Here is a 23,992-nt window from a genome sequence, read left to right on the forward strand (position 1 = left end):
ACGTGGTAGAGCACCAGGCTGAGGAGAGTTAGATAGCACTTGGACCTCATGATGTTAAAGGTCTTTTCCAACCAAAACAACCCTGCAGTTCTACTTTGCCCCTTTGAAAAGGCCAAGCTAAATTAGCTCCCAGAATCCCAGCACAGTGGGGGCTGGAAGGGACCTCTGGAGACCCTCCAGTCCAACCCCTCTGCTGAAGCAGGGCAGCCACAGCAGCTTGCCCAGGAGCACAGTGGCCAGGGAGGGTTTGGGATCACTCCAGAGAAGGAGACTCTACAGCCTCTCTGGGCAGCCTGCTCCAGAGCTGTCACCCTTGGTTTGCCCATCCTCATGTGGCTGAAGGTGAGGCACCCCCGCTGCAGGGCACACACTGCCAGCTCTCAGGGACTGAGGAAGGCCATCCAGCCATGGCATCACCCTCCTCCCTCCCAGCCATGCTGGATACCAGGTGAGGAAATGGCAGAGGGCTGACCCCTCTCAAGGACCTCTGCTGACCCAACCCCATCTCAGGGCAGGGAGGGGAAACCTTCACCGGTGGGGCTGGAGGTGTGTGGGGGAGAAACACCAACTGCCATCAGCCACCATGAGATGCTAATCTCTCAGATGGAAATGTGGTTCCCATCAGCCTCATCAGCTGGCAGTGGCACTGCAGGGCAGGAGTGTGCCCTGGCACTCCTCTCTGCTTTCGTTCCTGTGTCCCATCAGCCGCCCTCAGCACGCTTTGAAACCGATCCGCTCCCTCTCTCCTGTCAGGGGAGGAAGTGCCAGCACAGCAGCTTCCTCGACAGGAAGGATGACCCCCTGAGATCCTTCAGCCTTGGCTTTGCCTTCCTGGAGCTCATCTTTTCTTTCTGGGCACAGGGGGAGGGGAGGTGGGGAGGAAGAGGGATGCAAGGCTGCTATCCACAGCAACAAAGACATTCCTGAGGTCGATTGCCAAGGGCCAGGGAAAGGAGTAAGAGGTTCTGAGTTTTCTCCTTCTTCTTCTTCTTCTCCTTCTTGCCATTGGGATATTTTGGAGAGCTGGACAAACAAAGCCAAGGTTGACACAAAGGGTTCTGTGCCAGGGGGTTCTTTGCAAAGCTTGCAGCACCTGCAGCAAGGGGAGATCTGTCCATGGGGACCGGGTAGAGTTAGGTAATGTTGGACTCCATCTCCAAGGTCTCCTCCAACTGAAATGATTCTATGATTCCATCTCAACCCTGACATTCTTTCCTCAACAGACAGAACTCCACACTGCCATCAGGCACAGCACTAAGCTTTGCTTGCACTTCAAACTCTGAAGGACTACAGAGTTGATGTAGAACTCTTTCAGCTGGAAAAGACCTTGAAGATTGAGTCCAACCACCAGCCCAACACCACCATGGCCTTTCAACCACAGTGCTTTGTCCACAGGTTTCCTGAACGCCTCCAGGGATGGGGACTCCATCACCTCCCTCTTCCAATCCCTGACTGCTCTTGCAGCAAAGAAATTGTTCCTCATCCCCAGCCTAAACCTCCCCTGGCACAATTTCCTCTCACTCTACCACCTGATCCCAGGGAGATGAGACCAGCCTGTGCAGGTTTCAGACAGGCAGGGCAGGCAGGACAGCAGCTGATGGGCAGACCTTGCCAAGGCCATGGTGGTAAGTGCAGTCCAACCCATCCATTCCTGCTTCTACAGAGAGGTCACAGAGAGCATCCCAAGTGCACTGAGTCCACTGATGAAACCCAGGAGACACAAGGTCATGGATTCAGAGAGGGGTTTGGGTTGGAAGGGATCTTAAAGCTCATCCAGTTCCAACCCCCCTGCCAGGGGCAGGGACACCTCCCAGTAGCCCAGGTTGGAAGGGACCTCAGAGACCTTCGACTCAGCTGCTCAAGGCCTCATCCAAGCATGATTCACACATCAGTTGTTTCACAGCTGGAATCAGAGCCTCAGAAGAGATCCATTTCTAACCTTTACTGGATAGGACAGCACCAGGCAAAGCCCCAGGTGCTTCAGAGACTGCCAAACCAAAGCTGAGAGACCACGAGAGGAAAGGAGGTGGGGAAGAGGTCCATTTAATGCCTACTGATGGCCTCCTGGAGAGTAGAAACCCAGCCCTGAGCATCTCATCAGTCCCCCAGCACTGAATGGAGTTCAGCCTTGAGCAGTCAGCAGTTCACCACCAGCACACCAGACTCTGACTGGAGTCCTGCACAGGTCAGGTGGGGTTTGGTAAGACATATACAGCACAAAACCTCTGTGACAGGCAAGCCTTCCTTCTTTCTCTGCTGCAAATGAGCTCCTGAGGATGGCAATTTGACTGCCAGTAAATCCCATGCCTCAGGGACAGGCTGTCATGACCTGCTGTACGCCTCAAGTCCTCCAAAGCTGTCCAGAGGACATTCAGTCAGCTAAAGGAGAGCGAGCACCAGGCTGTGGGGACCAGAAAGACACAGGAGTGTCCTGTCCTCCCCAGCCTCTTGGAAGCCAGCTGAGCCCAGGGCTTCAAAGGGCTCCTGAGCACAGCTCAGAAGACACTGGGCCACCATCAGTGAGAACCTGCAGCACTCAGTTCCCTGCTCCTTGCAGCAAACAAGCCAAAGGTGTCCTAGACAGGCAGATTTTACCCTAACCCTGTTAGCAGCAGCTCCACCACGTTCCACAAGGGAGGAACGCACTGAAAAGCAGCCTGTAGCCACCTCAAGCTGTAAGCTCTTATTTATTGGCTTGTTTAACCTATTCCCTTGAGCCCTTGTAACTCCACCAGAATCCCACTCAGGAGAGGGGGGTGGGAAAAAGGCAATAGGATTTAACCCCCCCCCCAGCTCTGGCTCTTGTATCAAGTGTCTCACAAACTGCAGCAGCAGTGGCCCAACAGGGCTGTGAAAAATGAAACACAAGCAGCAAGGGAAAAGGTTTTCAGGTGACACTGGAAAATGCTGGGGGGGGCTGGGTTCAGTGGGGAAAGAACAGGAGCAGAAAGAGCAGATCAGTGGCAGAGCAGTTGAAGAGCTTGTTGCCATAAAATGCAGTAAGTCCCTGGAGACACCGTGCTGGGGGCTGCAGGGGACTGCACTCCACAGCTGCTCACTCACCTCAGAAGTGCTGGGGGTGCCCTGGTGCAAAAGTGACTTCAGTGCCTGCCCCTGAGCCAGCAGGGCTTGCAGGCTGCACCCCCACAGAACCTTGTCAAGCATCTTTAGGTTAACCACATAGAATCATAAGGCTGGAAAAGACCTTCAGGACAACAGAGTCCAACCACTAAGCCTTCTCTACCGAGCCCACCACTAAGCCACATCCCCCAGCACCACCTGCACACAGCCCTCCAACCCTCCCAGGGATAGCAACTCAAGCACCTCCCTGGGCAGCCTGCTCCAGTGCCTGACAAACCCCACAGGGCCATTGTTTTTTCCTGCTATTATGCTCAGACTGGGCCCACTTGGCACAGAATCACAGAGTGCTTTAGGCCAGCAGAGACCTTTCAAGGTCTGCTCCAATCCCCTGCCTTCAGGAGGGACATCAGCAAGCAGAGCAGGTTCCAGGCATGGGGCATCTCCCATCTCTTTGGGCAACCTGGGCCAGGCTGCCACCACCCCCAGTGCAAAACCTTTCCTCCTTCTCCCCAGTCTGAATCTTCCTTTTGCAGTTTCAAACCCTCAGCCCTTGTCCTGTCACAACAAGCCCTGCTCAAAAGCCTGTCCCCAACCTGAAGCACTGAGAGGCCACCAGAAGGTCTCCCTGGAGCCTTCTCTTCTCCAGGCTGAAGAAGCCCAACTCTCCCAGCCTGGCCTCACAGGAGAGGGCTTCCAGCCCTGCCAGCAGTGCTGTGGCCTCCTGAGGACTCCAGATCTGGCCCCAGCAGTGCAGGGGGGGCAGAATCCCCTCCCTCCACCCGATGGCCACACTGCTGGGGATCAGGCCAGGGCAGGGAATGCTCAGGGTCAGCTCACATCCATTTTTGCACTGCTCTACTCAAACTGGGTACAGCCTGCAGAAGCTGCAAGGAAAGAAAATAAATCAAGGCTAAGAGTAACAAAGTGCTCAAGCACTTCACCCAGCCCCTGGGTCAGGCATTAAACATCCTCTTGCACTGGCAGGTTTTTGGATGCTTGACAGTCTCCTGCTACTTCAAAAGGAAAAGCTCCAAATGGCAGAGGAAAGAAAAAGGAAAACCCAAACCCACCACAACCTTTCAAGAGAGATTCACTGAGCTCCTGGAGCCAGTGCAGCACCACCCCAGGAGCCAGCCAGGCTCACTCTGAGTAGACCTCAAACCACCACCAATGCTCTTGGGAGCAGAGTGCTCAGAATCCCAAGAGATTCCCATTGCATTCCACTGCCAAAGGTGGCAGAGGCAGCTCTGGCCCCAGCACTTCACAGGTGCCAAGGTTAAAAGGCTGCTCTCTGGAATCCAGCCTGGCTCTGAGAGCCACCAGAGTGCCTCTCCCCTCAGCTCACCTGCACCAACAGCAAACTGGCAAACCCAAGGATCAGGGCCAGGACAACATCCTGGCTCCACTTCCCACTATTTCAGGTTGCCAAAGCAATCCTTATCCCACAAACCCCACCACAAGCAGCCCACATCAGCCTCTTTGGAGAGCAGCTTCCTGAAGCCCTTGGGCTGGTGCCTTGCTGGGCTGGTCCCTGGCTGGGCTGCCCCAGCAGGCTCAGGGCACAGAGTGCATTCCCCAGCTCACAGGTGGCAGTCAGCAGCTCTGGGGCAGGCAGGCAACACCTCCTGCCTCTCAAAGGAGATGGTTTGCTCTTCTGAAGCTTCCTCTGACTCTGAGCCCAAGCCAGCTGGACAGCAGTTGAAAGCCTCTCTCCTTCAGCAGCCCTCACTGTCAGGAGACTCCAACCCAAAACAAATAGAAGCATTTAAAATTAAAATAGAACAGCAAAAAAAGGCAATAAAAGGAATAAATTGTTCCTCACTGCCCACAGAGGAGAGGCCTCCCCCTGCTCAGCACTCCCCACCTTCCTCGAGCTGCCTTCCCAGGCAGCTGCTGCAAAGGACTCTGCTGGGCTGTCAGCCCATGGGGCTGTGTCAGCCCATGGGGCTGTGTCAGCCCATGGGGCTGTGTCAGCCCATGGGGCTGTGCTGCCTTCTGGGAGTGCACACCTGCCAGCTGCTGAGCACCACCAAGAAAGAGCTTACAGCAGCTACCAAAAGGTGGCCACAGGAGGAGTTTCTTCCTCCTTTCAGAGGTCCCTGGCTGAGCTTCTCCTAACTGATGCCTGACAACATCGTCCTCCTTCCCTCTGCACATGAAGTCCCTGAGGTCTTGCACAGATGCTTTGGAGACCAAGCAGAAACCATCAAAACCTCTCAGCCTGCCCAAGTGTGAGAGCCAACCAAAGTGAGCAGAACCACCCAGCCTCCCTCACAAACCAGGGTGAAAAGGCAGCTTGCCAGCCAGCCTCCTCAAGCCTGGAACAGGCTGCACAGGGAAGTGGTTGAACCATCACCCCTGGAGGTATTTCAAAGCCATGGAGAGGTGGTGCTGAGGGCCATGGTTTAGTGGTGACCTGGCAGGGCTGGGCTAAGGGCTGCTCTGTGACCTGAAAGGTCTTTTCCAACCCAAACAATTCCATGATTCTTAGGTTTAAGGCCAGTGGTGGCACCCACCCCCAGCCAGCAGCAGACCTCAGGTACTCCCAGAGCTCATCCCTTGTTTCACCACAACACCCTGAAGGATGATGAGAGACCTTTGCCCCCTCCAGGCTCATTTGCACTGCCAGCACCCAGCCACCCAGCACTCCCTTCCCCAGGAACTGAGGGTCACACTGCATGCACAATGATGATGTGGTTTTGACCACCCAGTGACCCACTGCAGAGGATCTGAAGGAAAATGCAACCACAAGTGACTGAGCTGTGCTGCTGGGAGGCTTTGATTCTTTTCCCTCACCCTGCTACAGGAACCACCTAATTTCCTGTGCTACAGACTCCACACCACAATTCAAAGAGATGAAGTTGAGGTAGCACCTCCTACTCCACAGAATCACAGAAGGCTTTGGGCTGGGAGGCAGCTCCAGAGCTCACCCAGCCAAGCCCTGCAGGCAGCAGGGACATCCTCCCCTGGAGCAGGTTGCTCAGAGCCCTCTCCAGCCTCACCTTGAACAGCTCCAGGCAGGGAGCCTCAACCACCTCCCTGGGCAACCTGCTGCAGTGCTCCAGCAGCCTCCTGGGGCACAACTTGTTCCTCACCTCCAATCCCAATCTGCTCTGCTCTCATTTCAAACCATTGCCTCTGCTCCTGGCCCTGCAGCCCTTTGGGAGCAGTCCCTCTGCAGCCTTCCTGTAGCCCTTCAGGTCCTGGCAGGCTGCTGTGAGCTCTGCCTGGAGCCTTCTCTCCTGCAGGCTGCACAGCCCCAGCTCCCTCAGCCTGGCCTTGCAGCAGAGCTGCTCCAACCCCTGAGCATTTTGATGTCCCTCTTCTGGCTCTGCTCCAGCAGCTCCAGGTCCTTCCTGTGCTGAGGGCTCCCCAGCTGGACACAGAACTCCTTTTCTCTCACACCCCTATCCCAGGAGAACCTGAGCCATCTGCCTGTGCCAGAGTAACTTAAACTCCAGATCTGAAGTAGCAAAGGAAGAAGAGAAAAACACATCCTTACATCAAACACCAAGAGTCAATTCCTTTCAGCCACAGCACCCACAAAAGGTGAAGTCTGGGCTCCTCTTGCATTCCTCTGGGCTCCTCTTGCATTCCTGCTGGCCAGCTCATTGTCTTCAGAGCTGGAGAGACCCAACACTCAGCTGTGAGCTTCCAACCCCAACTCAGGATGAGGCATTTGGACCCTGTCTGCTGGGCACTGGTTCAGCTCAGCAGTGGCAAAAGCCTCCCCTCTCCATTCCCCACGCTTCACCTCTCCCTCAGAGGCCTGGCAGGTGACAGAATGGTCACTCACTCATCAGGCATAAGTGGATTTCTTTGACCAAACCTCAAGAGTTCTCCAGATCTGTCCCTCCCCCACCACTGGCAGGGAGGACATCAACCCTTTGCTTTCAGTCTGCCAGGACCAGCAGCTGGGAGCAGAGGAGCAGCACAGAACTCAGCTGCCCAACCAAACCTGGAGCACATATCCCAGCTAGGGGTTTTCATAGCCACAGCACCAGCATGCTGAGCATGGCAGAGCTCCCTGTGGACACCAACAGAGGAGTCTTAGCTAGCCCTCCAGTCCAGGGGCAGATCAAGCCTCCAGCCTCAGGAGTCACTGCAGGTCCAGTTTTAAAGCCACAAGACCTTTTCAGCTTGAGAAGGAGGTTGCTGGGATTGGGTTTTTTCCCTCCCCACAAAGAGAAAGAAGGAACACATCCAGATTTTGCTGTTAGAGTGAGACAAGCTCCTCTGCCCTGGAAGTGAGAGCAGGAGGATGCTTGAATCCCTGCTCTGTAACATAAAACATCCAGAGAAACAGAAGAGCAATTTGGGGGCAAAGTAGGAAATGGGCAAAGGAAAACCATCCACCAAGTTGTTTTCCCAACTGTGTGGCTTTCCCTCCCAGTCTGAATTTCAGGCTGAGTTAGGAGCTGGGAGAACAGAGCTCTTCAGACAGCTGAGGCTGTTATCCTTCACCCACTCACATACCAGCTGGAGTAGGATGGGAATGAAGGGGCCAGGACACGACAAAGGGCTGCCCAAGCAGATGCAGACCCTTACAACTGCATGCACTGAGCCCACCCCCAGGGAAGGAGTCCTGACTGGTGCTGTAGAGAGAGATTTGGGAAGGACATCCCAGTGCAGAGCTTGGCACCTCTTCATGGCATAGCCTTTTGCCTCCTCAAAGTCACCACATCAGCTCTGCCACAGGCAGACACAAAGAGGTGAACCAGTGAAGTGTGGGGCTGCAAGGGGCCACCCTCTTCTAACCCTTCTCCTTGGAGCCTTAACAAGTGTGAGCACCACCTAAAGCCTCTGCTTTTGCAACACAGCTGCTCCCTGCAGCAGGACCAACATGCAGAGTCACTACTTCTCCTTTACTCCTTTCCCACCATAGGCTTCGTGGCCTTATCTTGAGTGCCCCAGCTCTCTTCTGGGTGGAACTCAAAGCTGAGAAGTCATTTCAAACTGAGGGATAAGGGCAACTCCCTTGCAGCAGCCATGAGGGGAAGCTCTCCACAGCACATCACACAGCACATCACACAGCCCATCTGCCTCTCAGGACAGCAGAAATCAGAGCAGATACCCTGGGTAAGAGAGCAGGGGCACGTCCAGAGCTCATTTCTGCCAAATGCCTTCCTCACCTCACACTCCTACATCACTCCTCACCAGGTTACCAACCTCAGAGGGCAACAGAAAGTCAATGTCTGCAACACAGAGCAGGAGATGACGGAGAAAAGCAAAGCAGAGAGGTGGTGAACCTACCAGATCTGTCCAACGTTGACCAGCGAGAGGTAGAGCAGCCACAGGCCGGCCATCAGCACCATGTTTGCACACCCAGACAGCAAGACAAAGGCTGAAGCTGCCAGGCCAAGCAGGGAGAGGTAGTCCAAGATGCTGTCCATGTCTGACCAGTCCAGAAACCAGATGATTGTTGGTGCATAGCTCAGAGCATCCAGGTTTATCTTCCCTTTGAAATACCTTTTGACATCCTGCAGGTAGAGCTTGCAGGGGAGCAGCCCCTTCTCTCCTATCAGCTGCTTGTTTTGGTGATAAGCCACCAGGAAGGCCACAACTGGAAGACAATGGGGAAGGGGGGAGGAAACAAAAGCAAAACAGCATTAGCAATCATCCAGGCTGGAGCACACATTTTAACCCAGAGCTACAGAATTCTATTCATGCCTTGGGAAGGAATTCTGCCACATGTTCTCATCCCCACCAGAACACAGCACACTCACTGCTGCGAGCCACCACGCACAAGGCAGGGCAGTGCTATAAATACTCTCTTTGCCTTCACACCAGGAAATGGCACAGGGTCTGTTTGGAGACAATTTTCTCCCCAACAGCTGTAAGGGACATGCCACTTGCTCCAGGCAAACTCAACAATGCCCTTCTGGGAAAGGCTGCCTGCAACTGAACGACCTGACCCAGGGTAGGAGCAGGAGGCTCAGCCCTGCTCTGTTAGACTCTGCGTGACCCTACGTTAGTCACAAACACTATTCATCTCCCCATGCAGATGAGGGAAGGAGCCTAATTGCACTGCAGAGACAAACTCCATGCATTCATGTCAAGCCTTTCAGATGGAATTTCCTTTCCACAAAGAGGATCTGGAAAGGAAATGTCGAGCAGCCTTCGGTCCGCGCACGGGCTTTGGGGGAGCTGGGCCGATGGAGCCCCAGGAGCCCACCCAGCTCCCTCCAGCTCTGCACAGGCACAGGCACAGCTGGACTTCCAAACCCCCTCCTCTTTCAGGCTCTCAAAGCATTCTGCAGTGTGCATGGACAACAGCTCCAGCAGGGGGTCTGTTGGTGAGGATGATTTACTATGGTACCTGCTGCTCCCGGGGCAAATGAGCCAGGGCAGGCTGAGAGCAGACTGTGCCTGCAAGGTCATGCTCTGACTTCAGGGGACAACACATCTCCATGCTCACACAACACTGCTGTGCAGTTAGCAACTAGTGGATTGTGCCCCTCAAAATACTGCTAATGAGCCAGCCCAAACTCAGAGCCAGCACTCAGAAGGTGTCCAAGGGACACCTTCACTCTTGGCAGCACAACAGTTAATGGTTGTGCATCACAAATGCAGAACACAGCAGTCATGCCATGGGTTGGCCTTCTGGATCCTCTCACATCCTGGTAGGTTGGAAACACAGAGTCTTAATATTTTTCCTCTCCTCCAAATTGCTACTTTCTCACATGCTGCTACAGCTCCCTCACTTACAGCCTCTGTGCTCCTGAGCTGGGCAGTCTTAGAACAGCCAGATGCTTTTTTTAACAGCACATCAGCAATTTAATTACAGACACTAGACCTAAAATTTGATGTTCTACAGAGAGAGTTGGTCAGCTTCTAGGGATTATCTCATGGTTTAGGAATCTCCTCCAGTCACCAATTTGCAGCTCATAACTGCAGCCATCTCCATTTCTCAGAAACAACTTGATGAAGGCCAACATTTCCTGATTAGGCTCCATACATCTTGCTCCCAGCAGCTCACTCCCTCACCCATCCATCTATCCATCCATCCATCCATCCATCCATCCATCCTTCAAACACCAGCCACCTCAGCAGCAGCAACAGCAGAGCCCTTGCAAAAGGTCAGCTTCTTCCCCCCCTGCCCCTCCCAATCCTCCTCAGTTAATGATCAAATCTCTTTCCTCCCTTATCTGCATACTGTCATCCTGCAAAGAAGGACTCTGGTGCTCAGCTGGCTGCTGTCTCTCACTGGGAAAGCTGCTGGGGAGCCCATGTGAAATCATACCCCCGAGTTTTAAACCCAGATTATCATTTCTTTGAAGCTCAACTAGCAAAGCAAAGTCTGCAGCCCCAGGGAAGCAAAATAAATGTCCCATTTCCCCCAGGCACACACAAAGGTCTCCAGTGGACTCCAGCTAATCCACTTAGCACTTACTGCAGCCCCCTGCACACGCTGTGTGTTTTGTTCCCATCTCAAAACCCACCAAAAGCTCCCAAGCCAAAGTCCAGCTGAGGTCACTGGGAAGGTCCCCAGCGGTTTCAGCAGATCCTGAATCACAGCCCTGACACAATCAAGTTGGGAGTTTAATTGGTTGTGTCCCTTCCCATCTGTCTCTCACACAGTGAAGGATTTTCAGTGCTTAGGGGGCCAGTAAAGAGATGAGCACAGGGCCCCTTCTGGCAGGCCAGAGGGTGATGGTTTGAAGCTACAAGAGGGAGATTCAGACTGGAGAGAAGAAATGTTTGCACTGGAGGTGGTAAGACACTTGCCCAGGCTGCCCAGAGAGGTTTCAGCTGCCCCATCCCGAGAACCACTCCAGCTCAGGCTGTCTGGGGCTCTGAGCAGCCTGCTCTAGCTGCTGATGGCAGGGGGGTTGGATTAGATGAGCTTGAAAGGTCTCTTCCCACCCAAACCATTCTGTGCTTTCATCAACTAATAAAAATCACACAGAGTGTTTCACCTGAGGATGAGGATGGACACAGAGGGACAAAACCAACTGCCACACCAAAGGATCAGTTTGGGAGCAGCAAATTCAGTGTTTCACATTTTATTCATCTTTCCCCACCCCAACACCACCGCTCAGCACCACTGGGGAAGCAGAAAGCCTGACAGGGAAAACAGGCAGAGATGTTTCACACAGCTCAAGATCTTCATTTTTGGTTAAAGCAAGGCCAAATCTCAAGGCTCCATGGCCTGGGCTCCCTCGAGGAGCACTGCTATTTGCTGCACAGCTTCCCAGAAGTGCTAATCAAATCCACCTCTAACTGCTGCAGAAATTGCTGCCCCAAACCCCTAACTGCTGCCCTAAAAACCAACCCAGTCCAAATCAGGCCCCTGCATGGTATGCAAGATAAACAAGGAAAGGGCAAATTAGGAAGGACACAGCTCCAGCAATTGCAGAGAAGTACACACTGGAGGTACAAACCACTGCACAGCCTCAGCCAGGCAGCAGCAAAGGCTGCAGTCTGGCTGGGAGGAGCTGCACAGCTACAGCCTGCCCAGTCTGGGCTCCAAAGTGGTGCTCTGCCAGGGCACCAACTGCTCCTCAGAGGATGCTGCACTGCTGATGTTTCACACGTTACAATCTCACCACTACACCACCCCAGCAACAGCCCTAACTTGATGGAAAACCTCCCCTACCCCAAACCAAAGCCTGACTGCTCCACCCACACCCCGACCCCAAGCCATCAGGACCAGCAACCACTGGTTACTGCTCCCACATTCCACTCCCTAGATGTGCTGCTCCATCCTGGATCCAGCTCCCTCTCCTGGACACTCCCCAGGCTGAGCTGCTGTCCCACCCTGCTCCCTCTCCACTCATCTCCAGCATCCTTTGGAGCACCTTTGCAGGTATCTCCTTAGGCAGGATCTGTCTCTCAAAGCCCCTCACCAAATCAGCTGGACCCAGGCACCAGCCAAGCCTTCGAGGGGCTTCACCCTGTACAGAGTGGTTCCCCTGTTACCAGACACATGCAGTGGTTGGAACTGAAGGCAGAGTCTGCAGAGGGTTTCAGCAACACAGGAGATGCACAGAGCCAGAGGTGGGGAAGTTATTGATCAGCTTCTCTGTCACAGCTTCCTCTTCCTGAGCCCATCTCAAGAAACTGCATCCTTAAACTGACTGTAACAGACCCTGCTCCCTTCTCCAGGAACCTTCCCTTTCATCTTGGCTTGGTCCCAGAGGGGGAAAAAGTCCCTTTTGCCCCCCAAGCCTGTGCTTCTCTTCCTCTTCCCTAAGCCCTAGTCTGAAGCCTCCCTCCAACTGGCCTTGAATCTGGGGGTTTTCCACTCTCCATCTTCCCACTCCCTCCAGGTAAACATGGGCAAACAATTTTGCTTCCACTCTGGGCACTGGCTGGCACATCCTCTGCACTGCCAGGGCAGGGGCAAGGTTAGCTGCTTCTCTGCCTTGTCCTGTAGCTTCTTCCTGGGCAAGAAGGTGGCAGAGCTCTGTTACACGAGCCAGAATCCAGCAGTTGGTAAGTCAGCAGAGGATGAGCTGGGTGCTTTCAACCCAGGTCAGCCTCCTCTGCTCCACCTGAAGCCCTTTGCCATTCTTCAGAGGATCTGCTCCTTCCTGGCTTGCAAACAGCCTCAGTGACTCCCATGCTCCCTCCCACTGCAGAGGCAGCTGGAGCCTTTGACAGCTCACATGGGAGCCGGCTGCTCTACCTGCTGCCACCTGATCTTTACATAAGAAATGCAAATTGTCACCAACTGCTAATAGACCTTCGCTGCCTCTTCTCACCTCAAGATGCTTCCCTGTACTTTTCCATCAACTCCCCTCCCTCTCCCAGCCTCCTCTCCCCCCCCAGCTTGAACATGCTCCGTGTTGCAGCCCACACAACAGCCTCTCATCAACACGACCCAAAGCAAAGCAGGAGCTGCCCCTCTGAAACCATTTGGTCTCTCCAGGTTGCTCCTTTCCCCCAGCCCATGCTCAGCCTGTCATGGTAGGAGCATGAGGGGCTCCTGTTCTCCACGGCAGGAGCGTGAGGGGCTCCTGTTCTCCATGGTAGGAGCGTGAGGGGCTCCTGTTCTTCATGGCAGGAGCGTGAGGGGCTCCTGTCCTACACGGCAGGAGCGTGAGGGGCTCCTGTTCTCCATGGTAGGAGCGTGAGGGGCTCCTGTCCTCCACGGCAGGAGCGTGAGGGGCTCCTGTTCTCCATGGTAGGAGCGTGAGGGGCTCCTGTTCTCCACGGTAGGAGCGTGAGGGGCTCCTGTCCTCCACGGCAGGAGCGTGAGGGGCTCCTGTTCTCCATGGTAGGAGCGTGAGGGGCTCCTGTCCTCCACGGCAGGAGCGTGAGGGGCTCCTGTTCTCCACGGCAGGAGCGTGAGGGGCTCCTGTCCTCCACGGCAGGAGCGTGAGGGGCTCCTGTCCTTCACGGCAGGAGCGTGAGGGGCTCCTGTCCTTCACGGCAGGAGCGTGAGGGGCTCCTGTTCTCCATGGCAGGAGCGTGAGGGGCTCCTGTCCTTCACGGCAGGAGCGTGAGGGGCTCCTGTCCTCCACGGCAGGAGCGTGAGGGGCTCCTGTCCTTCACGGCAGGAGCGTGAGGGGCTCCTGTCCTTCACGGCAGGAGCGTGAGGGGCTCCTGTCCTTCACGGCAGGAGCGTGAGGGGCTCCTGTCCTTCACGGCAGGAGCACGAGGGGCTCCTGTTCTCCACGGCAGGAGCGTGAGGGGCTCCTATTCTCCATGGTAGGAGCGTGAGGGGCTCCTGTCCTTCATGCTCTCTAAAGATTTAAAATCCAAACCTTTCCAGTCATATGGCCTCACTTCCTCCCCCCCCACCTCACCCTCCATTGAAAGGAGTCTGAGCTTTTACTCACAGCCCAAAGCACAAGAAGAAATCAAGCAAGAGCTCAGAGCTTAGCATGGAACCCAAACTACACTCTGCACACACCGAAGCCACCCTGCCTGCAGCCCTGCACCCAGTGCACCTCTGGCCCAGCCAAGCAGGCAGCAGGGCTGGGCGCTGGGGTGGTGCCCCCGACGAGGGGAAGGGAGGGGGGTGGGGGCAGAGAATGTTCCTGGTATGCTCGCTATTATCCGAGAGAGGAATCAAACGAGTGCTCAATTGATGAATTCCCCTGCAATGTTTTGCAACACAGAGGGGGGAACACCCTAGCAGTGTGCAAAGAGCCGGGGGGGAGCCGAGCACCCCCTTTTCATCCTGCAACCCCAGGCAGCCCCCGAGAAACACACAACAAAGCAGGCTGCTCTTCACACCTCGCTGCTGTCTTGCCATTCACAGCCGGGCTGAAGGCTTTGGGGGGATTGCCCTGGAGGCTTTTCAAGGGCTTATCTCCCTATTGCCTCTTTGTCTGCAAGAACATGAAAGCAAACAGAAAAAGGCTCCCCCAGACCTGGGCTGTTTTAAAACCACACCAGCCTGCAGCTGGAGGATGCCCTGGGAAGATCCCTCTGCTCCAGAGCAGCTTGGAGCAAGCAGCAGACTGGGAGAGAGATTCTCTCCTTCTCACTTCTTCTTACCATTCCCCCTGGACTATCACTGCTTGCTCTGCTGAATGTGCTTTGCTCAGGACCAAACACAATCCTGCCTCACTCACAGTGAGTGAGTGCACACACAGCTTGCTAAGGGGACACTGTGCTAACAGACTGCTGCTGCTGGACAGACTTGCTAACAAGCTCTGCACTGAAATAAAACCTTCCAGGGCAGAAAAGGCGTCAGAAGGATGTTACAGTCCTGACTGGGCAAGCTGAAACCCCCTGGAAGCCTTTTAGTACGGCTGAGGGAAGAGAAGGGGGAAAGCAGAGAGGAGATGGCAGAGAGAAGGAGAGGAGGAAGGACACTGGGGAGAGCCAGGAGCCTACAGGAAGCCAAACCCCCCCTGAGAAGGCTTTAGATTTCAGAATGAGGAAGAAGTAGCATGAACCTCCCATAGCTCCAGCTCTGGGCAAAGAAAACACTCCCAATAAACAAGACAGGAGGAGAAGGAAGATAAAGTGGATTTAAATAATAGCTTTTATTTCAAAGCACTCCACAGAGCCTGGCTGCAATTGGGCAGGGTGGGATCTAACTGCTTCAACTGCTACATCTGGAAGCTGATGATAGTCATCATCCACACAGGGCACCTCACAATGATTTAGGAGGAGGGGGAAGGGGGCAAATAGCACACACTCTGTGTCAGGAGCTCTGCCACCAGCTGCTTACCTGCAGCAGCACCTCCAACCGGACCCCAAAGGCTTTCTGCAGTGAGAAACTGGCAATCCCTGTCCTAAGATCAAACACAGTGCAGGAGCAGGATGGAAAAAGCCCTGGCAATCTCAGAGCAGTGCTGCTGCAAGCCTCCCTGCCCCATGAATTGCTGTGTCAGAGTCTGCAGTTAGCCACTGAGGGCCAGGCTGCAGGGATGGAAACCTGTGAAACAAGTCTCCTCAAGCAGCACAGCAGCAGCATAGAGAACCACAGAGTCAGATTGGTTGGAAGAGACATTTAAGATCACCAAATCCAACCCTTAACCCTGCACTGGCAGGGCACCACCAACCCATGTCCCTCAGCACCACACTTCCACAGCTCTGAAACCCCTCCAGCGATGGAGAACCCACCACTGCCCTGGGCAGCCTGGGCCAGGTCTTGACAACCCTTTGGGGAAGGAAATTGTTCCTCATGTCCATCCCAGACCTCCCTTGGTGCAACTTGAGGCTGTTTCCTCTTGTCCTGTTGCTTGTTACCTGGGGGAACATGAAGATGCCTCACAGAAAGAGGGGTGTGGGCAGCAGAGCAAGAGGGTAAGACCAACACCTAGTTCTCTTCCTCAGTGTTCAGGGCTGGATTCTGTGTTACTTCACACTCTCCCCTTCCAGAAGGGTTTGAATTAAGTCTGCCCACACTCATTGGTGAGGTGGAGAAAGAGGTCCCAGATCTGAAAAGGTCTCTGAACCCAAACCACTCTGTGGTTCTGTGCCCCCCCTGGCACAGCTCTGTCACAAAGAGCAGAACTCACAGAACCCTTTCAGCTTGGATCCATTTTGCTCTTCCTTCCCACTCCTGCAAGCAGCAGGAGGGTTTGGCTGATGACCTACACACACCATCAGATCCTTTCCCACCTTCCCATCTCGAACTTGCCTCTCAGAGAACATCTGCTCTGCCAGGGACTTCCCAGGCTCTGGCTGCTTTTGGAAACTCCCTTCAAAGAAACATTAGGGGAAAGCAGCTACAACCAAAGGAGTGGGGGAGAAGGGAGGGCACACAGAAGGATGCTTCACACCTGCCTTGCTCTGAACACCCTCCTTCCACAGAAGATCCAAAGGGAGAGCATCTCCTCAGCTCACACCAAGCAATAAACCAGCCCCTTGAGAGTGGAGCTGGGGACAGGAAGGAAGTGACAGTCCCCCAGACCATGCTCAGTGATTCTGCTCCTCACCTCAGCATCACTGCAAGCCCCCAGCCCTGGTCCTCTCCCTCCTATCCACAGGGTCCTTCACCCTCCCACCCCTCCCTTTCCACCTAGGCAGGAGAACAAGCTTTCAGCTCCCACAGCTGCACTGAGAGGCAGCAGCTACAGGCATCAGGGGGGTGACCACTTCCATGATACTTTCAGACAAGTTCCCCCCTCAAAGGATTTGTTACTGAGCACAGCAGGAATGAAAGGATTGTGTTCAAAAGGGTGAAGTGAAAGGAGGGGGGCAAACATCCCACGACTGAGGAATGTCAGAGTGTCACAACAGCATCAGCCTTTCCCTCAGCCAGGCTCAGGCTGTCAGAGTAAATGGTTCCATCTTCAGAAACAAGCTGGGAAGAGCAGCTTGGCACAGAGGCTTTAAATTGTTTGCTGCTGTTTCTAAACCCAGGCTCTCAGAAGAGATCAAAAGGCAACCCACCTTCCCTCGAGAGCATCCCACCCCAACAGCCCTGCCAGGGCTTTGCAGCCTTTGACAGGAGGGCCTGCCTGCTCACAACCTCTCCAAATCACACACTCCAGTTAGCTCCCAACCCAGGAACGCTTCAGCTGCAGGCTGTGCAGCATCTCCCCTGCACTGGCATCAGAGCTGGAGCCCCACAGTGCTCTGACACAGAATGGTAGGGCTTGGAGGGGACCTCTGCAGATCAAGTCCTGCTCCCTTGCCAAGGGAGGTTCACCTAGAGAAGGTCACAGAGGTACATATCCAGATGGGTTTGGAATGCCTTCTCAGTTGGAGGGCAGCCTGTTTCAGAGCTCTGTCACCCTTAAAGTTCCTCCTCATGTTTAGATGGGACTTATGTTGGAGTTTGTGCCCACTACCCCTTGTCCTGGGTGCCACTGAACAAAGCCTGGTCCCATCCTCCTGACACAAACTCTGTGAGTACTGATCAGCACTGATGAAATCCCTCCTCAGTCCTCCCTTCTCCCAGTTTGACCCATCTCAAACCCGGCCCCAGCTTCTGGCTTTGGGTTGTTTGTTTTGGGGTTGTTTGGCCAGCACTCCCCCAAAACAAACAGCAAAGATCACTGTGACCTGATCACAGCCAAGCTGAAGCTGCATAACGAGCAGGTAAACTTCTCCTCTCTTCATCTCTGTCAGTACAAAGGACAGAAGCAGCCTCCTACCAGCTCCACTGCCCAAACTCCTTCCTCTGAGACTACATTCTCAACAAAGCTTTCCCCACTCTGGACCACAAGAGCATTTTGGGGTCTCCTCCCTGCTTCTGCCACTCCCAGATGTTCCCATCTCCTGTTTTGAAGTGCCAAATCCAGTTGCTCTCCCTGTATGCTGTCCTCTGGTTTTCACTCACCAGCCTGCAACCTTGGCTTCGTCCTCTGCCTTCTCCCCTTTCTCTCTGCAGCTCCTAAGTTTCAGTCACTTCCAGGATGAAACTCCCCTGACCCTTGACTTGCTCCTCACCCCTTACTGCTTTCTCTGTCCCAGATCAGGTCTCCCACTCACCAGAAGGTCCCAAATGTCTGATTCCCTCTCTGCCTCATCACGCCCTGACCGACTCCCACCCCTCCAGCCACTACCTTTCCCGCTCCCCCCACCAGCCCCTTCCCACCAAGCACACCACCAGCCCCCCACAGGACGGCATTTCCGTGCCAGATGTGGTGCATTTCTGACTCCAGCCCCCTGATCAGAGAGCAGCAGCCTCCACCAAACCCACAGCAGGGAACACCAATCAGCTTCTCCTAAGGAAACAGCAAGCTGAGCTCCGGGAAAGTCAGCAGCCTGGATTTACACCCCGGGGAGTTTGGGAATCGCTTTCATTTTGACTGAAGGAGTCATAACCCTGCACTTCACCCAGAGCTGAAACCAAACTGGAAACAGAGCACGTGTCAGAAGCAGCCCAGGCTACGGCTCCTGCATGGTTTTGATGCCGGATAATCGAAGCAGGCTGGCAGCCTACAAATCCTATCGCTTCTGTGGACAAATCTGGGGCACGGTTGGAATTTGTAAGGCAGCGTGTTACATGTCACTTTGGGTTTCACTCTGACTGTTTGCTTTTGTCCAGGGGAACACCAGTGGGGGCTGAGCACGGCTCTGGGTGCTGCTGGCCAAAGGCAGAGCCAAGCAAGCACAGCCGAGACTGGAAACTGGCCTCACGTCATTGAGCATCTCAAGGCTGTGGCAAATTCAGTTCATAGAACAGTTTGGGTTGGAAGAGACAGAAGGCAGAATGGTTTGGGTTGGAAGAGACAGAAGGCAGAATGGTTTGGGTTGGAAGAGACAGAAGGCAGAATTAACCAGGCTGGAAAAGACCTTTGAGATCATCAAGTCCAACCTATCACCCAACATCATCTAACCAACTAAACCATAGTGCCATGAGGCACTGAGTGCCTCATCCAGTCTCAGACCTTACAGATCATCTAGTTCTTATCCACCACCACCACGCACAGGCACACCTCCTACTAGACCAGGCAGCTCGAGGCCCTGTCCAGCCCGGCACTGAACAGCTCCTGGGGGAGCATCCACAACCTCCACAGGCAATCAGACTCCTGAATAAGCCAAAGATCTGTCCTCAGGAGGCCCAAGGTGGCAGCTTTACTGACCCCCCCCCCCACTCCTTCCTTCCCCAGGGACTGAAAGCTCAAGCATCTCACATTCGCTGTGCACTAAGCTGCCTCCAACCTCTTCTCCCCAGACAAGTTCATTTCTGTTCACAACAAGCAGGTCCAGGAGGGCAGCTTCCCTGGTTGGCTCCCTCACCAGCTGTGTCAGGAATGCATCTCCCACACACTCCAGGAACCTCCACACTGTTCCCTCCCTGCTGCGTTGTATTTCCAGCAGACATCTGGGAAGCTGAAGTCTCACATTAAGAACAAGGGGCAGAGATTGTGAAACCTCTTGCAACCCTTCCTCCTCTAACAGATCGGCTTGGATTTGGGAAAGGCAGGCTGGGCTGCTGGGTGCAACTGGAGCCTCCACACCAGGACGTGGTTTGGAGCCATGAAGCAGAGCAAAGCTCCCCGGCAAACACGCATCTTCCACGCAGCAGTTCACCACCGAGAAGGTTAGGGGGTCACGGTCCTGCTCTCCCCTGCCCCCCAGGAGCTCCGGTGGTCGCAGCCCTTCTCCCCCAGCATCGGCAGCATCTCGCCCCGCAGCATCGGCACGGACCCCGCCGCCGGGGCACCCGGGGGCTCACCCCTTCCCTTCTTGAGGCTTTGCAGCGGGGAAGACCATAAGGGATGGGGCAACCCCAGCACTTCGCAGGGATGCTGGTGGTCACAACCCGCCCGCTCCCCGGGGCTCCCCAGAGCAGACCGAACCTCCAGCCCGCTCCCTGGACCAGATCGAGCCCCCAGCCCTCTCCCCGGGGGCTCCCCGGAGCAGATGGAGCCCCCAGCCCGCTCCCCGGAGCAGAAGGAGCCCCCAGCGCTGTCCGGGCAGCTGGAAGGCGAGGCGGGGCAGCGCCCGGACACTCACAGTACAGCAGCGCTATGGATCGCAGCAGCACGATGCGGGTCAGCCAGAAGGTGCCCTGCGGCGGCTCGGCCTCGCTGCCCGCCGGCTCGGCCGCAGCCCGCTCCGGGGCCCCGGGGCCAGCGCTTCCCACCGGCCGCTTCTGCCGCTGCCTCAGCGCGGGGCTGGGCGCCGCCATGTCTGAGCCCGCAGCGAGCATGCGTGGGGCCGCGGCGGCTGCCGGCCCGGCAGGGGAGGCTGCGGCGCCCGGGGCAGGCTTCCTGCGGAAGGGCTTGGGTGGGAAGGGAGCCTGGAAGGGGTTCCTCGTCATGCAGAAAGACCTAGAAAGGGCTCGAGAATGCTCAGGTGCAGCTCATGAGGCTCAATGGAGAGCGAGGCCCCGCAGGGGGTCGGGGCAATGACCAGCCCCGGCTGGGGGGTGATGAAATTGAGAGCAGCTGTGCGGGGAAGGACCTGTGCTGGGGGACGGGAAGCTGGACGTGAGACAAGGGGCACCTGCAGCCCAGGAGGCAATTTGCATCCTGCTCCGCATCAAAAGCAGCGTGGAGAGCAGATGGAGAGAGGGGATTCTGCCACTCTGCTCTGCGCAGACCTCACTGCACTGCCCTAACAGACAGGACATGGACCTGATGGAGTGTGTCCGGAGGAGAGCCAAGATCATTAGAGGGCTGGGAGCTCTGCTGTGTGGCCAGGCTGAGAGAGTCGAGGGTGTTCAGCCTGAAGAAGAGAAGGCTTTAGGGAGACCTTACAGCTACATTTAAGTATCTGAAAGGGAAGCACAACAGAGGTGAGGTCTCACCAGGACACGGTTGGGTCTGGGCTGGGAGTGCACACTGCCAGCTCATGTCCAGCTTTGCACACAGCCAGAACCCCCTCTGCAGGGCTGCTCTCAGCCACATCACCCCCAGCCTGTGTTGATAACAAGGGCTGCCCCAGCCCAGGTGCAGCCCATTACACTTGTCCCTGCAGCAGGACCCAGCTTGGGATTTCTGTGGGGAAAGGGCATTTTACACCCCAACCCCTTTGCCCTCTGCAAAACAGCAGGAAAGTGTAAGCTTAAAATGAAGAAAGGGAAGGAGTTGGCTCTGAAGCTCTTCATCCACCTCCCACTGAAGGAGGCCAGAGCCCTCTGCTGCGCTGCAGCCACCTCGGCTCACCTCACCTGGGCTCCATTCCTTCGAAGCTGCTGAGTGGCACAAGGCAGCCCAGAAGGTTTCATACTCAGGACAATTAAATCCTTCTTTGTGGACCTGGATTCCATGAGTTTTATGTCAGAATAAACCTTTGAAACCAGACCAACACAAATGGGGGCTGCTTTCATGAGCTGTTGTTTAATCGGTGCTCAGCTGATTCTCTTAGCTTTTGGTTTCTCCCCATGATATCCATTCCAGTGAGTGGGGATGGGGAAATGTGAAGTTAAATTCCTCAGCTGTTGTGATTTCTACTTGACACAGCCATCAAGAGCTTGACTTCAGGTTGTGTTCATAAAACCTGATGAAGGGTCCAGAGAATCCTCTTATGAGGAGCAGCTGAGGGAACTAGGAATGTTTAGTCTGCAGAAGAGGAGACTGAGAAGAAACCTTCTTACTCCCTGAAAGGAGGTTTGAATGTGGTAGGAGTTGGTCTCTTCTCCCTCCTATCAGGTGATAGAAGGAGATGGCCTGGACTCATGCCAGGGAAAGGTTAGGTTGGAGATCAGGAACAATTTCTTTGCTGCAAGAGTGGTCAGGCACTGGAAGAGGCTGCCCAGGGAGGTGGTGGAGTCCCCATCCCTGGGGGTGTTCCAGAAACCTGTGTGGCACCTGGGGCCATGGTTTAAAGGCTGTGGTGGTGCTGGGTTGATGGTTGGACTGGGTGAGCTTAGAGGTCTTTCCCAACCGAAACAGTTCTATGACTCTGCGATTCCAAATACTGATTTTTAGCAAAACCACTTCCACAAAGCAGCCTCAGCAGCCCCTGAGGAGTTCAGACATGCATCATGGATCCCACTGAAGTAAACACCACCCTGCAAAACCCTTCCACGGGCTCTGAGAAAGTATCTGTTATCAGGTGTAATATTATTCAATGCTTTTCAGGCTGCAAACTGCTCCCTGCTAAATGCCTCTTTTGTTTTTCCAGTTTCCCATCACTGCTGCCTGCATTGTTCTCCTCAGGGGGAAAAAAAGCCCAAACAACACAACCACCAACCAACCCTACATAATGGTGCATTGTATAGGGAAAGAAAAATAAGCTATGTGTTAAAGGGCCCTAAAATACTTCAGTTTTGCTCTCCCTTTGGATTAGCCACGAGGCTTGGCTAGATAAATTCCAGTAGAGGGAAGCTAAGGGGTTTCCTTCCTGGGGTCTTTATGAAACGTCTCCAGCAAGTCCCACATGAAATGGAAATGTCTGTGAAACAAGCTGAGGGAAAGCAGAGGGTTTAGCCTAAGATTTTGGGGAGGGGGAAGAGGGGGGAATGGAATCATTGGAACTAAGCAGCTAAGCCTGAAGTGTGTTGGTGTTCATTGCCGAGGATCGCTTTGAGACCTGCCGGATGCACAGGTTGGGACAGCAGCAGGGACAAACACCCAACTCAGCTGACCCAAGCTCAGGGGACACCCTGTGGCAGCATCACCTCCCCACAAGCTAAGCTGCAAAGTTTTAAGTCTATTAAAAGGCAGGAAAATGTTGTTGCTCTAAAGCTCTCATAATGGGAAGGGGAATCCCTTGCCCCCAGCACAAGGAGGACATCGAACTGTTGGAGCAGGACCACAACGATGATCAGAGAGCTGGAACACCTCACCTGTGGGGGCAGGCTGAGAGAGTTGTGTCTCTTCATGCTGGAGAAGAGAAGGCTCTGGGGAGACATTAGATCAGCCTTCCAGTGCCTAGAAGGGCTGCAGAATTGATGGAGAAGAAGTTTTTATAAGGGCTGGTAGTGCTAGGAGGAGAGGCAGTGGCTTTGAGCTGGAAGAGGGGAGATTTAGTCTGGATTTTAGGGCAAAATTCTTCCCAGTGATGGTGGTGAAAGACTGAAACAGGGTGCCCAGCAAGGTCATGGATGCCCCCTCCCTGGGAAGTGTTCAAGGCCAGGTTGGATGGGGCCTTGAGCAATTTGTTCTGGTGGGAGGTGTCCCTGCCCAGGGCAGGGAGGTTGGAACTGGATGACCTTTAAGGTCCCTTCCAACCCAGACCATTCTGTGATTCTTTAGCTGTACTGGAAGATGAGTCAAGCTCTACAGGAAAACGTGAGAAAAAGGAAGATTAGACCATGAGATGACCTCCTGTCTGCCCTTAGCTCCTGCTGGTACAGAACTTGGTGTGGACCATCACCTGGGGCAGCTTTTCTGCTCGCTTCTCTCCTTCCCCTCAGCTCTTATCCTCCCGCAGCGATTTTCCCCTCGCTTTCCCTCTTCTCACAGAAGAAAGAAAACAATGTCCAAACCCAGCAAGTAAGGCAACTGAGATACTGAAGAGCGAGGCTCTGAGCCTGAAAGCCTCCAAGGGAAAGCAATTCATAAATGTCAGGGGGGCAGGCAGGCGCTGAGGCATCATTGATGCTGATCTTCATTCAACAAAACCCTCCCCGCCGCATCCCCCCCCGCCCGACCCTATTTTGCTGTGTTCCAAACAGCTGCAAAAGTGACAGAGAAACAAGCATTTACTGTCACAGCACCCAGCAGCTGTCCCCACCAGCACCTCAACCCTGCTGTCCCTGGCACCCTAAACTACTCTTGTGTTCATTCAGGTCTAGCCTTTGGTGCCTCTTGGCTGCCAGGAATGGGGTTTAAAGAAAGCAGGGCGAGTGAATGCAGGCCGAGGTGGCTATTTTGTGAAGGCATTAACATTTGGGGGCTGCTCTAAAGAAAACATACATTCAGTTATGTATAAAGCAGCTACACACCATCCTGCTGAGCCCTCAGCTGCGCTCACTCAATGAGAGACAAGGATCTTGCAAAGGATTTGGGAGCTTCCTTCTACACATTGAAGATTTTTCCAGCAGTGATATGGGTTTTTTTCCCTTGCCATTAAAATCCTGGATTCTTCCCCGTGGAAATCTGATCTTTAGCTCCAGGGCTTGCAGCATTAAGGCTGAGAAGGATTTTCAGAGGAA

The 23,992-nt window shown here is 54.5% G+C and overlaps 1 protein-coding gene across 2 annotated transcripts in view; it reads right to left on the reverse strand.

Moving 5' to 3' along the window:
* The window catches only part of LOC137456702 (lipase maturation factor 1-like), a 177,988-nt gene extending 157,890 nt beyond the window's left edge, over positions 1-20,098 (reverse strand). Inside the window, exons 1-2 of one of the 2 annotated variants that reach the window (XM_068168281.1) lie at positions 19,903-20,098; positions 8,335-8,644 (exon numbers count right to left, since the gene is read on the reverse strand). In XM_068168281.1, the coding sequence (XP_068024382.1) occupies positions 8,335-8,644; positions 19,903-20,098 (506 nt within the window). Of the gene's footprint in view, positions 1-8,334; positions 8,645-19,902 lie in introns of those variants that run through there. The other variant, XM_068168282.1, reaches the window with a different exon arrangement.
* Positions 20,099-23,992: the final 3,894 nt, after the last annotated feature.

This window comes from Melanerpes formicivorus, unplaced genomic scaffold, assembly GCF_026170545.1.
Source record: "Melanerpes formicivorus ecotype bairdi unplaced genomic scaffold, bMelFor1.0.p_v2 SCAF_135, whole genome shotgun sequence".
In the NCBI taxonomy this organism is placed as follows: domain Eukaryota; kingdom Metazoa; phylum Chordata; class Aves; order Piciformes; family Picidae; genus Melanerpes; species Melanerpes formicivorus.